This window comes from Athene cunicularia (genome assembly GCF_003259725.1).
Source record: "Athene cunicularia isolate RWA chromosome 9 unlocalized genomic scaffold, athCun1 chr9_part1, whole genome shotgun sequence".
Lineage (NCBI taxonomy): Eukaryota > Metazoa > Chordata > Aves > Strigiformes > Strigidae > Athene > Athene cunicularia.
Window position 1 is genome coordinate 6,073,726 of NW_020799110.1, and position 15,801 is coordinate 6,089,526.

A 15,801-nucleotide genomic window follows, 5' to 3' on the forward strand; every position below is an offset into this window, starting at 1 on the left:
AATCCATGTCAACATGACAAACAAAGCCAAATTCTTCCAGCCAGCGAGCACGCCCCGTGGCCATGTTTCGTTTGCCAGAAAATAAAAACTACTTCCAAATCAACAATAGTCAGACACAAAAAATTGGGTTTTTTTCTAGGCATGTGGAGGGGTGAGGACTGTGATGACAACTCGTTTGGAAGGGGCAGGAGTCAAAGACTATTTCAGCATGTCCACCTGGACTCCTGCCCTTCGACCACACCAAGGGTTCAAGAGACTTCCCGGGCTGTGCTGCCCTTCCTGACTCACCGCTCACATGAGGCAAACTACCATTTCTAGCACCAGTGTTATCACAGGTTGGGTGAACAACTCAAGTACAGCCCACATCCATAAACACCTCACCCTCAGCTTCTCTGCCTGCCTCGCTTGGCTCCACGAAACAAGTTCTCTATCGTCTGCATCCAGACGTGTCACTGGAAAGCAGAGGACAACCAGCAACAAAATAAACTGTTCTCCGAGAAGAAAACGCTCAAAGGAAAATGAAATGAATCTAGTAGTTGCAGTTGCTTCCTCATATCTCAAAGTGCTGCGCAAGAAGAGAGAGCATGCAACAGCAGAGAGCTTTCCAGGAACCCTGACTGGGAGTGACAGGAAAGTCACCGGGTCAACAACAGGTCTGAGCTTTTCTGTTCAGGAGGAACAGCAGAGAAGGAGAAATTAAAACAGGGAGAAAAAAAGACTTATCAAATTCATACAAACATTTGCTTACTGAACACGAGCATTTATTAACTCAGATAACATGGCAATGCAAACAGGAGTCTGAGTCTCCAAGTTATGTTTATCATCTCCTTGTAAACAAGTTGAACACTGCACTTCAGCTCTAGGGAACATGATGGTGCTTGTGTTTGTACACTTTTTTTTTTTTTTCGTGCTTTGCTGAAGCCCTTTTCCCACATTCTTTCTCCACAGCAATGGACCAGGTCCCTCATGATCAGAGTCTCCACTGAAAAAGGACAGGCTGGGAGGACACAGCTGATCTGCCTCATCTTAGTGGCCACGAGAACCACGAGAATTCAGAAAGGAGTGGGCATGAACAAAGAAAACCAGGAGACATACAGGTAGTAAGAGACAGCTACCAAAAAAAAAAAACCAACAAACCACTTTATCTAATCATGTAAGTTACCCTTGGAAATAAAAATAAGAAAAAAACCACCACAAAAACCTTTCAGGCTTTAGCTTTTCTTATATGCTCCACTAAAATTTATTATTACCAATGAAGGCAGCTGTGAAAGAGCTCCAGCACAAAAAGCTTTGGGCAGCATGGCCCAGGCAGGACAAAGGCAAGAGGGGCTCCAACACAGGTCATGGGGCTGGGAGACACCAGGATGATATTTAATGTCAACAGGCACTTCTTTACTACACCAAGGAATAATGGGTGAACAGCAAGAACATTAGTTCTTTGGTGTTCAGTTGTAGCAAGGAGCTATGCAATGTATCAAGCATGGAAAACCCAAGGAGAAGGCTATGGTGAGAAAGCATGAACCTCTGAACGATACCAAGTGCATTTTTTGCTAATGACATCCTGACTTTTGTGGCAGACTGGTGGTATCTAACTGCTTCGGCTCTGAAAGCTGCAGCATGGACACACACCACATGGTAATGACAGACAGGATCTGCACAGCACAGTAACATCCAAACCACCTACCGAGAGCCACTGCAAAGTGCTTAGCTGTTCCCATACCTCTGAAATACATACGCCAGAAGGAAAGCACTGGACAGAAGCAGCTCTTTGACCCCACCAGGAGCTGGTGTGGTTGTAACGCAAGGCTGAAGTGACCCTAGCCTGAGGACTTGAAGGGGTAGTCAAGAGGATCTACCCTTGTGCCTCTGAGCTCTTCCAAGCCCATAGGGGGGGAGCAAATCAAAACACAGTTTTCTGAGGCCATCTGAAATGAGGCTTGGCCGCTTAAACTCTCATCCCTAGCAAAATAAATGGTGCAAACGCTCTGGTCTCAGCATGGCCTGTAAGTGGGTGGGCACGCGGGGTTTCTGCAGGGTGAAGGTTGCAGCTGGAGCTCACTTACTGCTTTCCGCTTGAGGATGCAGTCCAGGCGCCAGCGATTTCCCTCCACAACGGGCCGTTTCATGAAGATTTCTGGGCTCAGCCTAAGAAAACACAAGGGTGGAAAAAACACAGCATACGTAGTCTGCAAACAAAGCATTGGTCTAAATAATCAACTGGGGAAGCAAAGAAATCAAAGTTTATATAAAGCGGATGTGAAGGCTTGTGTCCCAGAGTGATGCTTTCTCCAATATTATGCTCTTTGTTTTTTAATAACAGAGTATTACAGAGAGCAGGAAAGATATCCAGCACACTCATCTTAGTATCCAACAACCCATGAGACCAAGTTTAACAGTGATGTATCAATGGGGAAACTTGGACTCTATCTATGAACGAAAGATGCAACAAAAGGAAACCCCAAAGTAGATTTGAAAAATTGTGTAAACATAAAAAATAACTAAGAGTAGGATTTCAATACTCCTGGTACTTAGGCTATCTGAGCAGCAGAGATTTGTGCTGAATCTTCCTTGCTACCTAATGACAGAGCAATATGATCTCTCAACAGGACATCTTAATGATTCATAGCTTTAAGGATTACAAGGAATAATTAAGCAATCTCATCTAACTCCTGCAAAACAAGGTGACAGAATTTCATACCTTTCCTGTACCGAGTACAGGAACTTGTGCTTGGATAAAGTATATTGCTACATCCTAAAAACACGTTTCTGGCAACAGCCTTTTTATCTCAAGACTCCAAGTTTCAGATAAGTTTTGGAATTTCAAGATACATTAACGTTTTATTCAAACAATTGTTAAATAAGAGACAACTGATCTGAGATGCAGTGCTATTGCACTGATACCTGATGTTGCACATGGGGATCCAGAAGCACGGGGTTTATTTGTGGTCATGTTAGAAAACAGGTTTCCCCCAGTAAATGCTAACATCATATTTGGCTTTCTCGTAATATTGCCACCTAAGAACTAATCCTCTCCGTTCCTACAGACAGTGAATTAGCAAAAGACTCATTTTACAGATGAAGAAAGAGGAACACAGAGACATGCTCGAGGTTAAAGAGGGCACCTGAGCCATGGCTTGGAAGCCTGCCCTACCATCCCATCCCCAAGGTCCAGGCTGGCTCAGCCAGATTAACCTCCGCTAAGGCAAGACACAGGCAGCCACAACCAGCATCCAGCCAAGAAACTCTCCCTGAGTCTGTGAGAGCAACCTTTTTCTGCCTCTATCAGGAATCAGAGCACTGCATAAACATATTGAATTATTAGTTAAGAAGAGGGCAGAGCCAGGTCCTTCAGCATCCACACAGCTCAGAAAGAGCAAAACCTCCCCTCTCCACTGTCTGGCCCATTTAAGAGCAGAGCAAAATCACAGCCCTGCAAAACGCTCTTGCTGCTGGCCTGAGGCTTCCCAAGACAGTGAAGAAGAGGTGAAAGGAGCATCTCACAGGGCATCCCACGGGAAGAGCACTGTTGGAGGTGTCTGAGCATCCACGTTCCCTTGTGCACTGAAAGACATTCACGCCCCTTGGGTTTGCAGCGATTTACACCCCTGATGAGCACCTCAGGCCACACACAACATTTGCAATTCAGGTGGTGCCTTCATGCGATTTCAGGCCTTTCCTTGGAAGGAGACAACGAAGCTGCTGATTTTCAAGCATGCGCTTTTGCTGCCAACCCTCCTGAAAAGGCCTTTGAATACAACACAAGGAGATGTTTGGGTGTGCTGCCAAACCATCTGGCTGCACGGCGAGCTGCCATACTGTAGGGCCTCCCAACAGTGCCGCATTGTCAGGAACGTCCCAAGAGAGACGTCTGGTCAACATACAAATATGTAAGTACAAACCACCAATCTGTGATGAAAATTTCTTCTTTAGCAGCTTCCATGGCATTTGCGACATCTTCAAAGTACCACTTAGCATTTACATACCTGTAAAAGCAAACACAACACACAGATCTAGGTTTCCTCCCCACTCCGTTAAATGAAGTCCATAGCTGAAGTTCTGTATTAATGCCGTTTATGTTTTCTTCTCAAAAGCAAACACAAACCTAGTTTCAAGAATCAGGACAACACGTAGGGACAATTTCATGCTGCTATTAGTAGCTCCATGGAACAGCACAATAAGAGATTATTAAGTGCCACTCGGTACTTCTGCCAACCACACACAACATTCTTGGGTTTTGCCCGACACGTGAGCTAGGTTTGGCTCTCAGGAAAGGATGGTGGAGTGGTGTTTGCTTTGATTTACGGAAACTATCTGGGCAGCAGTTGCCGCAAGGCAGAAGCCACAGCAAGAGCACTGCAAGGGTTTGCTTCCCGCTTGAATCAATTTTCTGAGGTGCTTCTGGGAATGGCTGAGTGCAATCAAGTTACACCACAGACAGGAGGAGTTCTCATGGGACTGCTGTGTGCATAAAGCCCAGACATCCTCAGACTCGATGCAGGTTTACATTTGCTGATTCTCTTTCATTACAAAGCCAATCTGCAAGGCCTGAATCTTCAACCAGATGAGTGATGTTTGCACCTGAACACATGCCTGGTGCCTGGAAGGGCAATGCTGCCCCGCAGAATGAGGATCAGCCTTGCAAATGTGGTGAGCCAGAATATCTTGCATTTCAGAGTATGAAGGACATGACCAGACCATCCTTTGCAGAGGAGCATGGGCAGGACAGGCTGCAGCACAGCTGCTTTGGGAGGGAGCTATGGAGAAGGGAGTAGCCAGAGACAGACATTTTCAATAGCACCTGCATTACCAAGGGCTTACAACCCAGAGCCCAAAGACCTAAATCCTTGGGAAAACAGCATTCCCACAATCAGAAACTGGGGTAAAATTGAAGCCAGGAATATCTTAATGAAAGAGCAGTTCTGCTTTTAACTCGTAAGCATCCACCCAATTATATGTGCACCAAAGTACTATCTTTATCATTAGGATAATGAATGCCCAACGTGTTCAAATTCAAACTTGATGTTTCAAAATGCTATTAGCTGTGATGCAAAGCCATAACAGGATCAAAGCACTCCTGTGCTATTATACTGCTATTCTGCTCCCAGTGAAGGAAAATTCCTTCCTCCCCCCCGCAACTTCTCCAATTCCTGCCAGTCCCTACAGCTACCAGCTCCATCCACCACCCCGGGGCTAAGGCGGGCGGCGTGTGGCAGCCTGGCCGTGGTCCTCACCACTTGGCCAGCGTGTCCTCCTGCACGGCTGCGTAGGAGCCGAAGCGGTGCTCTGTGAGGAAGTCCTTGCCGTGTTTCCGAATGAACTCGTCGATGCCCTGCCTCCACCACTGGGCATGTCTGTAGCTGTTACACTTCAAAATCAGTGACCTGTAAAACAGACGATGCACAGGGCAGGGTGCTGAAGCTACGTACGTTTAATTGGGCTGCTCCTAGACAGCTATGCACGTTGATAAATGCAGCTCTACCAGCCATATTTTATTTAAGCAAAAAGGGCTTTGCTTTGTTGTTCTGCTTGCAAATGAATACATCAGCACTGAGCTGCTCTGAGTGACTACCACTGCAATGCCAAGCATAAAAACAAAAATCCCAGATTTAAATTAATATCATTAGCTTAACTTGGAGGAGACCCGGACCTAGGTAATGCTGCATTTTTTAAAAAGATTCATTTATACTGTATGCTACCATAAACATATTAAATATCTCTTTATCCCAAGCATGTCTTGTGGGTAATACACTGGTTGGGATGTAGAAGAACGGGTCCCTGCTTGCAGCATAAAGGAACTAAGTGCCTAGAAAATTACTGTAAGTAATTGCTGCACAAACAGACTGTGCAACTCAACACGCACCGTGGCCTGAGGATGGACAACCAGCAGCTGAGGCTCTAAATGCCTCATTAAGACATCGGAAATGATGAGCACTACAGACCAAATCCCCAGCAGGTATAAAGCCCCCAGCAGCCGCCCAGGCGCTGAGCCCTGCGGGAAGCTGAGCTGTACCACGTCAGCCCAGCGCCCCTTGTTAACCCCTCCTGGAGAGGAGCATCGATTCTTCCTTAAAAAGGCCAATGCAAACTGCAAACGGGCTAAATGAGGTCTGTATTTCTTACCTAGAGAGATTGTCGATCTGCAACCCGTATTTAGTTTCTGTTTCTTTCTGGCCTATCTTAATGTTGAACTCCTTATCTACCAGCAGGACAAAGGCGATGGCCCCCGAGTCTGGCTTCATGTACAGCAGGAAAGAGTCCTTCACCACCAGCCACCTGTATGGGCACAGCAACCACGTAACTGGTATTTCACCCATGACAGTTTTCAAAACATGAGCCATTAAAAAAAAAAAAAAAAGCCAATAAAATGGAAAAGTGTTTCCTTCAAAACAAGTGCAAATCATTTATCAAGGAAAGTGTTCAACTAAATGATAAAATTTCTTTCCAGAGGTTAGTCCAGGGTATGGTTTTCTTGAGCAAAAAAGTGCTTATTCTATGAACTTTGGTAATGAGTTTGAATTCAATATAAGACTTTTAGGATATTTGCATGACCCCTATTTACAGAAGTCTTTAAAAATATCGGTTTCCTTGTCTTAACAAAATCAGTGAGAATCTCCCTGCCCACAAACCCTCAGCCAGATGCCCCAGCACTGGGCAAGGTGTAACAAAGTTTCCTCTAGACCAGATTTTTCTTCAGCTTGTATGTTATATGGGAGTTACTTGACATTTCTAACATTAATTATGATGCTAGGATCCCTGTCACTCCTATCAAAATATATGAACGAGGCATTTCAGAAAGCTTTTATTGCCAAGCAACAAGCACCCTGTTAGAGACACATGATGAGAGATGACCAGCAGGTTTTACATAAATAATGTAGCCTGAAGGCAACTCTGGGGAAAAACACATTTTTTTACTGTGAATGGCATTTCTAATTTTTTCTACCCCTGCAGCGTAGCTGGGGTAACCGGCCCCCTCTGTCCCACACAGGTCTCCACCACCAGACCTTCGCCTCATTCTTCCTTCCACACTCACAAACACACAAAGCAACAGAAAACACGGCAAAAATCTGTTCATTCTTGTATCTTTAGTAACAGCCTCAGCTCCTCATCTACTTCCAAATCCCACATTTTTTTCTTTTCTTTCAGAGCCCTGAAAGAGTTATACCAGCACCACCTTTCATTTGGTGCCAAAATACCTCCCCCTCCTTATTTGGCCCATAATTTCACTCCCAAACATCCTATAGGATGCATTTCCAAGTGATCCCCTTTCTGGTTTTCCCAGGCTCTGCATGCCCAAGAAGTCACAGCATCACCCCACTGTCCTCCTCTGCATCCCTTTCCACAGCTCCCATGGCCATAACACACCAAACCTATTGTAAGTGTAATGAATTTTGGGTACAAAAACCCAGCCTGGCCATGGTCTGCTCCATGTTCAGGGGGAGCTCTGCCCCCAGCTTGACATGTCCTGAAATTCTTCATTTAAACAACCCTCTCTGGGAAATATTACTGTTAGTTGCTTATTTATTGATGCATACGCTGTCAGTCCTGCCAGGCCATGGCAGGGATTTGGTGCCCCTCTCGTGATACTCTGCACAAAATCCACTCAAACCAGTTCTCCCATCCCCTTTTTAGGCTCTAAAGGAAAACTGAGATCCATCAAAGCTGAATGTGCTACTGTACCCACAACATAGGGAAGAGTTCACTGAAGGGTATCAAGAGGAAAAACATTTCTTTTTTCCATAAAACAGAAAAAAAAATTAGAAACAATTTAATGACTTGATCTGAAAGAATGTCACATCATCTCCTTGTGCATGCATTATAGAGATCTTCTGTAAAATTACATTTAAAATGTTGGAAAGACTATGAAGACATAGGACATTTTCTTCACATCAATGCAGAAATATTTCATTGGAAAGCAGAATTTTGTAAGATAAACTAACAAGAGCCCATAACGCTCAGGGAAGCTCTTACAGACCAAGAAATTGTTGCTCTAAGGCAGGTATGTGCTATTTGGATTTTCAAAAGGCAAGATCTGCCTGCTCCAGGAAAGACCTCTTGCGTTTTCAGATGTGAGGTGGTAACACACACACTGCTCCATAGCACACACCTCCCTGCACTCCAGCCCCAGGGAAACACTGAGATCCAACACGAAGATAAAGGCATGGGGACAGTAATTTACATCTGCCTGCAGCAGGAAGGGACACGGGAACAGGGTGTCCTGTGAAAACTCCCATGAAAACACCAACATTCAAGCACCTGCAGTAATAAGGAAGAGGTGATGTATTTAATTCCAAGGTTAATTGCACCAAACAGAGCTCCATACTGCTGCAGGTCATGTCTGATTTAACCCAGCTCCTAAGCAGTCCAGATAGTGTTTCAATTATTTTATTTTCTTTTTGTAAACTGAGGAAAGGAAGCTCAGAAAGCCAGGCTGAAATCTGGCCAGGGCAGTGTCACCAGCCACATCCCCTCCTGAAGACACTGAGACCCTGGGTGCTCCCACAGCAGGGAAAGCTGGGCACAGACTGGTGGATTATTGCCATTTCTGCCAGCCTGGAGCTGTAGGAAATCTCAGTTTTCCTCCGGAGCAACATATCCCTTCTAAGAACTCCAAAGCTGAAGAAAAAAACCCCACCATGCTCCACACAGGAAAGTGAGAGGGGAATAGCCTACACACCTTTTTGACTTGAAAAATCTGTGGCTTTTGCAAAAAAGCAAGAATCTCCCACACAGATTTTTTGGAAAAGAAAAAAAAATATGCAAATGAGGATTTTTCTGTGTGTGTGTGCCCGAGAAGCACATAGCATCACCATCCCAGCAGTACCTTTTGGACCATCGGTAGCACATCCTTCCTTGGCCGCAGCAATTCAGGCCAGGTATGCGGTGGCCCCCCGAGCGCTTCATGATGAACCCTTCTCTGCAAGGACAGAAACACAGTCAGGATGGGTGGCACAGCTCGCCTGGAGGTGCAGGGGGGCTCTCAGGTGGAGGATGCCTGCTGAACCCCACATCTCCTGTGCCAAGGGAATGGCTCCTGCCGCCTCCTGCCATCCCCAAGCAGCCTCTGCACCACGCCCTGAAATCTAGAAAGAGGGCAAAAATAACCGCCCAGAGGGAAATAAGGCAGATTTAAGAAATGCAGGGCCCTGGTTTATAGCACAAGCAGAACGAGCAGGTCTACAGGCTGCAGAGAGGGAAGGGGAGAAACCCTGCAAGCCAGCCTGTGAGCTGCAGCCCACGTCTTGCAAAGCAGCCCGTTCTCAAAACTATTTCCCAAAGCTGTAGCAATTCTGTCTGAATCTGAATAATTTTTTTCTACCTGGATGGCAAAATATTCCCTGGTCAGTTATTGGTGAGAAAGGAAAGCTATTAATTTGAACAATATTTATTTATAAAGCCATGCTCTTGGTGAATCATAAAAGACACAGCTCACAACTCACATGCCCTTTGGCCCCAGCTCGTGGATGAATGACAGCTGGCTTACTCCAATGAACTCCATCTGGGGAAAGAGAAAAAGATTCCCCCCTCTTTCATACTCTGAAATCCAGAAAATACTTTGCTTCAAAGTGACTTGTCACAGACAGCACCTACAGCAGATCCTAAGCAGAAGTTACCCACCATCAGTTAAGCATCTTCAAGAAGACCAAGAAAAGTAGTTTGGGGGCGTTTTTTGTTTGCTTGTTTATTTTAAATTTGCTTTGGAGAACACATTTCAGGCAGCCAGCACAATCAGGATTAAGTGTATCATATAAGGCCCACTAGTATCCTCCCTCCTGGATCACTGGCTGAAACGAGGACTCAAGTTTGACACTGTCTGGGGGTCTGTATGAGCTTGGCTGGCTGCCTGAATCCTCTCCTTCCTCCAGTGACCCTCACAGAAAGGCTGGAAAGGGAATGAGCACATGTCCCAGGACTGGGAGCACCCTATTTCCTTTGCATCTCCTACTCCATGGACACACACTACGTGGGGGTTCAGCCTCTCAACCCACACGAGCATCCTCCACAACCATCACAGCAGGTCGCTCCCACTCAGCGTTGTACACATGCCACTGCCCTGCCTGGCCCCAGGAGCCAAAAACCCACCGGAAAGCCACAGCAAAGCAGGAGGAGAGCATGTTCAAGTACACTCTCCATGACTTCTGATGGTCTGCACAGAGCTCCACAGCCTGGGGAACCCATGTGCCATACCATCAGCTCTACCAGCAAACCCCAAATTCAAGCAACTTGTCTCCTTTTGCTTCAGCAGAGACTGCAGAGGAACGTAACGACAATCAAAGCTGGTGAAAAACCACAGAACGATTACATTCACCTCTAAAAATAGGACACCAGGCGATTTTGACAGAGCAGGTTTGTCTTGGCACAGCAGGACATTCCTGAGAGTCGGCTGGTTGTTAGCCCAGGGCCCCTTTAGCCGGGAGAAACGCCTGCCCTGGGCGTCCCGTGCAAGACAGGGCTTGGGCAGGAGCAGGCCTGTGAAGGAGCTGCCTTGCATGGCAGAGGCTCGTCTGCACCCAGGCACCTTTGATTTATTACGGCATAAACTCGTCCAAGTGCAGAAAGGTGCGCAGGGCAGGGCGACGGCAGGAGTTGCTCTGTCCTTTAGTCAGGCAGCAAGCCGGAGGGAACCCTCTAACCACATGCTTTGGCAACTAAGCCTGCTGGGACAGAAGCCCAGGACTCGACCCACGCTCCTGACCGCAGTCGGGACATGAGGCAGCCTTGGGGCCAGGTCCAGGCCATGCCCACACGTGCCCCACAGCAGCTCAGGTGCCAGCCCCCAGGCCAGGGCTCTCCTCCACCTGCTCTTTGGCAGACGAACCTCAGAGCCCTCCTTGTCAAAAATCTGATTTTGCATAGGAATTACCCATCAGTAAATCTGGGGCAAAAGTCTATCTAGCACTTACGGTGAGGCCAGTTTAGGGTCCCTTCCCGACACCATCATTTTTGCCCCACAGAAATGGCAGTAGGGAAGATCCTTCCTCCTCCTCCTGCTCTGCTGCTTATGGGACCTTCCCAAACTTCCCACATCAGTAAGGCCACACAGAAGAACAAAGACCTGTTGTTCTCCTCCGAATAGCTCAAGGACATAAAGTAACCTCTATTCAGTAGAGGCAAATTTAATGCCCTCATTTTGGGGTGATTTCAGCCTGTGTTCAGAAAGTTACTCCATGCTTTTACTAACAATCTTGCTCTCACCGCTCTCACTATATGTTCTGAAAAAGCACCAGGTGTGACCTACGAACATTTCAGCTGTTTCTGCAGTGACCTCTGAGCGGGATGGGGAGCATCTGACCCCCCAGCGTACCCTACAGGTTCTTATCAGAAGTCCCAAGCGAGCGCTCAGGCCGCTTCTTTGCCCTGGATCCCATTTTCATTCCTTCAGCAAATGGCTAGCATTCCCCATCAGCCAAAGCAGAAACCCAGACATCTCTTTCTCAGTGGGCACAAAAAAATAAAAACCCAAACCAAAAAAACCCCAGCACATGAAATGTCAGACCCTTTGAAAACACTGGCTGCAACCAGAAAGCTGGCAGCGATTTGAGGAGCACTGCCTGCTCAGAAATAAATGCTCTCAAAGCAGGAAAAAAAAAAAAACAAACCAAAACAGGAGGGAAAACTACTTGCAGAAATAGATCGACTACTGCATAAAATAAAAAAATTCAAAGAAAGACTGTCTGGCAGCGGAGGAACCTGCTCTTCAGCCAAGGAGTCTTTGAAATGGCAATGACAGTGACAGGAGCCCATCCAACGTGTTGATCAAGCAGCACCAATTAGAAGTGTTGGTTTGTAAAAAAAACAACCCATAAATAAATTCCACCAATTAAAAGGAAAACTTCTCACTGCAGTGGAAAACATCTGATCAAATGATTTATATTATTATTATTATTATTATTATTATTGCTGCATTAGCTATTTTTACTGTTACAGTGCCTTTCATCCGAGGTGTCTGTCATTCACAGAAAAACGGAGAGGGAAGCACCGAGCAGGGAGGCGCTTTCATCTCCTTCACAACTGAATTCCTGCGCTGCCCAGCTGCCTCCCCGGGGAGCTGGAATCCCGCTCTGGTTTCAGAGCCATCCGTGGCAGAATATTTTAAGTATGAGATATAGGTCTAGAGAATGCAGTTTCGATGACATTGTTGTAGCAATAGAAAAAAAAATAGGAAAAAAAAAAAAAACAAAACACACACCAGATGGGAGTGATCAGCTGCGGAAAGACAAGATCCGAAAGGTGAAGGACCAGCTGCAAGGTGCACGAGCCATGGTTAATCCAGCCCGTTCTGCCAGCAATGTCAAGCGTGCGTGATTTATGTAAGCAAAAGTTTCAGAGCACCCCCGTTCCAGAAGAATTCAGCAGCTCCACACTGTCTTCATTTTGACCTTCGTTTTTAGTTTAGTGCATTAAAAAAAACATTAAGTTGATTAGCAGCTGTGGCTAGCAATAAAATGAAATTCCGCCCCTCTTCAGAATAATATTATTCAGCAGAAGGTGCCAGCTATTTCTGACAAAAAAAAATTGGCTTATACTAACCCCCCCCCCCAAAAAAAAAAAAAAACATGCTAAAGTTCAAGTGCAATAACTAAAAATACCAAAGGGTTGGGTGGGGACTTTTGCAATGGCCTGCAGATCCAAGTGCCACATCAGAGGCAAAGAGCAGCCACCCTCTCATATCTGAGTTGGTTTTACATTGTACCGCCTGCACTTAGGATGAGGTTTTTACACTCACTAATCATGCAAGATGTTAGACACACGCGCTCTGGTTCAACTAAACCTTATTCTTCATTTTGCTTAGGCATCTTTCAACTATTTCAGCTCATACAAAAAAATGAGGCAGACATCCAATTCATAAAGCTTTTTATATGGAATACAGACAAGCCTATGGGCCCCGTTTCCTAATTTTTGGGGGCTATATTCCTCAAATTTCTATCTTGCAGAAAAAACATGTGGACAATTAACACACTGAGATTCCCACAACATTCATTTTAATGGTAATCTTCTTGAAGCACATCAGCCCAGGAGTACTGTAAAAAGGACTAGAAGACATCAGATTTAATGTCAAATAGCCAAAATGAAAAAAAATAAAATAATGAAAGGCTATGGGGTCTGATCACAAGATATAATGCATCTATCAAACTATCTGTGAACTCTACACAAAATAATACAATGAATGCTGAGAAATTAAGGGAAATGTGAGAAGTCTGTCAATTTGATCAGAGGTAGCCAGTCAAAGCAAGGGACACTTGGTACATCTCTAAATGATGATGTTTCAGTGTGTTCTATTTCCACAGCCTGCAGGAGTGTCACCGAGAAAAGCTAGAGGATGTACAACCTCCACCATGTCGTGTGGTTACCATGGACCTGGTCTTCAACCCACCAGGGACTTCAGGTCCCCAAAACTGCTACAAGCTCAACTTGCAGGCACGACTCCCCCAGGGCATGGCATGTCCTCGAGACAGTGTATAAAGTGATGATCCTCTCACCGACAGATAATAAATTATCCAGAAATGCAAAATAAAAGAAGTAAAAGAGCAAATTAATTAAATTGTGCAGGTCAGGTGTAAAAACATCTCCAAGGAGATGCAACTGACCCAAGCAGGCTCTTCACAAGGACCGAGGGTTACACATCAGGCAGGTCACAGCTTGCCGTTGCAACTCCAGGTCTGACTTTACAAAGGATTCAGGATTTAAAAGAACACCTTGGTACATGATTTAATGAGAGGAATACACAGGAGTCAAAATGTACCCCAAAATTAAGAGTTACAGCATTTGTCAGTGTTCCAGGCAAAAGATTTTTCAAACACAGGAAGAGCAAAGCCCTCATTTTGTTCTAAGGAACATGCCAGAAATCTTCACTTTAGTCTAAGAATGTTGGGGGTTGGTTGCTTTTTTTTTTTTTTTTTTTTTTAAAGGAAACATTTTTCTCCCTGTGCTTTCTTTGCCTGCAGGACCCGCAGCACTGCCACCATTAGCAGAAAAGTCCTTACTGAATGCTTCGCCGCAGCCAAATCCAGTGAGAGCCAACAATAAACTGAGAATTTATGTGCAAAGTGACATCTGGCTCCAGGGGCTAGGGACAGAAGGGTGATTCAATGCAGAAGGAGGGGAGCACCCCACAGCTGCCTGGGCAAGGCAGGACCACTCGTCTCCTTTCCCAGCCCCCACCATGGCAGCCCGCCTCGAGCCACAGCCTGGTCAAAAGATCACTTGCATTCTTACACGAGCAGAAATTCTCCCAAATATTTGGAAAAAAAAATAAAATAAAGGCAACACCTGCCTAAGAGTGACAAAATGGATCCACAATGTAAAATAACTCTCCCCCGCTTTGCATATGCTACTGATCAAAATTGCCAAGTTATCCCAAACTTGCCTTTAGAACAAAAGATGACTATTTTCCACGTGCAGACTAACAACAGCTTGTGACTGTGTTGGACTTAAACTCCACAGCCTGCCCCCAAAAGAAGCACTCTAAGGAACACAGTTCCCTCCGCCTGAATCTGAAGATTTTTCACAACCCAAAGCACGATGGCCAACATGGATGAGCACTTCGCCCCATATAGCAAGTGGTGCTCAACACACTGAGCTCTGCAATCAGAGCACACACAGTTTTCAAGCACGACATCCAGCCACAAACTGCCCAACACCTCTACACAACCAAAATATTGCAAAAGGGCAGAACACCTACCACACAACAACAAAAGTTGAAGAGAAGAATTGGCTGTGGCGGATACCTTAAGTTCAGTCAACATTTCTGGCCTGTTTGAAAACCAAGTGTTCCCAGCTATCACCCCTCACTCAGAAACGTCACTAAGCTCTGCAGTGACTCGATGCACACATCAGGTCTTGCTGATAATACAAAAGAGAGTAACACATTCCTTAGGCAGCCAAGAAAAGGGGAAGTAAATTACCATCCCAGGCTGACGTTACATCTGCAGCTGACAGGGAAGGGCTACAGAAGAAAACACTTGAGGGTGGCTTTCAAAGGAAATATTTTTGCTTAAAATAGGCCTGAAGTTGGATCTGACATCTCATTTCAAAGAGGCCATCGACTTGGGGAAATAAGCCAATTACTACCCCCCTTTTAGAAGCAATAGGAGGTGAATGGGTATCGCTCATACAAGCTCAGCGTCACTGATGTCCAGTGAAACTGCACAGAACAGGAACCTGAGACAAATCTGCACCCAGGACCACACACAAACCCCAGACTGAAGGAGCAATGACAAACATGGTTTGGACTCCAATCGTTTTAAGTATTTAAAAATTCGACTCATCTTAAACACTCTCCAGAATTAAACAGAAACCCGCTACATCACCCATGTACAATCAGCTTTCTGGACTGTACTACCCTGAGGAGGTTATCACTGCGTTATAAAGCAACCTCCAGGACGGATCTGTTCACTCTCTTCCTTTGGTTTCAGTCATATTACATCAGTGGTGGAGAAATCAGCTAAGCCAAAATGCTTGCAAAACGGATGTAAAATGTTTCTTATGTAAGCTGCATGTCTTCTTCCAATGCATTCAACATTTGTTGAATATTCTTTAGGCATTTAAGGAAACCAATTTCTACTTACTGTTCCGTGGTAGTTCCTATACATTGGCATTTTCAGGATCTTTGTCAAATAGTCTTCCAGCTGTTTCTACAATTAAAACATTGAAACTTTAGATAAGATGTAGGAATTTTAAAGAAAAAAAAACCCAAAAATCCAACTGTCTGGCATTAAGAAGTAATCAATCACAGCTTGTTTACTGTTCAGAGTCGTGTCTGTACCCTCCACCAGCAGATCTGCTCCTTGGCACTGTCACTTT

At 45.3% G+C, this 15,801-nt stretch overlaps 1 protein-coding gene across 2 annotated transcripts in view; it reads right to left on the reverse strand.

The window, feature by feature from the left end:
* The window catches only part of PLD1 (phospholipase D1), a 77,806-nt gene that overhangs the window by 30,645 nt on the left and 31,360 nt on the right, over positions 1-15,801 (reverse strand). For both annotated transcript variants that reach the window (XM_026854841.1, XM_026854840.1), the window contains exons 6-12: positions 15,567-15,632; positions 9,438-9,496; positions 8,822-8,914; positions 6,121-6,273; positions 5,232-5,381; positions 3,900-3,983; positions 2,064-2,145 (exon numbers count right to left, since the gene is read on the reverse strand). In XM_026854841.1, the coding sequence (XP_026710642.1) occupies positions 2,064-2,145; positions 3,900-3,983; positions 5,232-5,381; positions 6,121-6,273; positions 8,822-8,914; positions 9,438-9,496; positions 15,567-15,632 (687 nt within the window). The remainder of the gene's footprint in view (positions 1-2,063; positions 2,146-3,899; positions 3,984-5,231; positions 5,382-6,120; positions 6,274-8,821; positions 8,915-9,437; positions 9,497-15,566; positions 15,633-15,801) is intronic.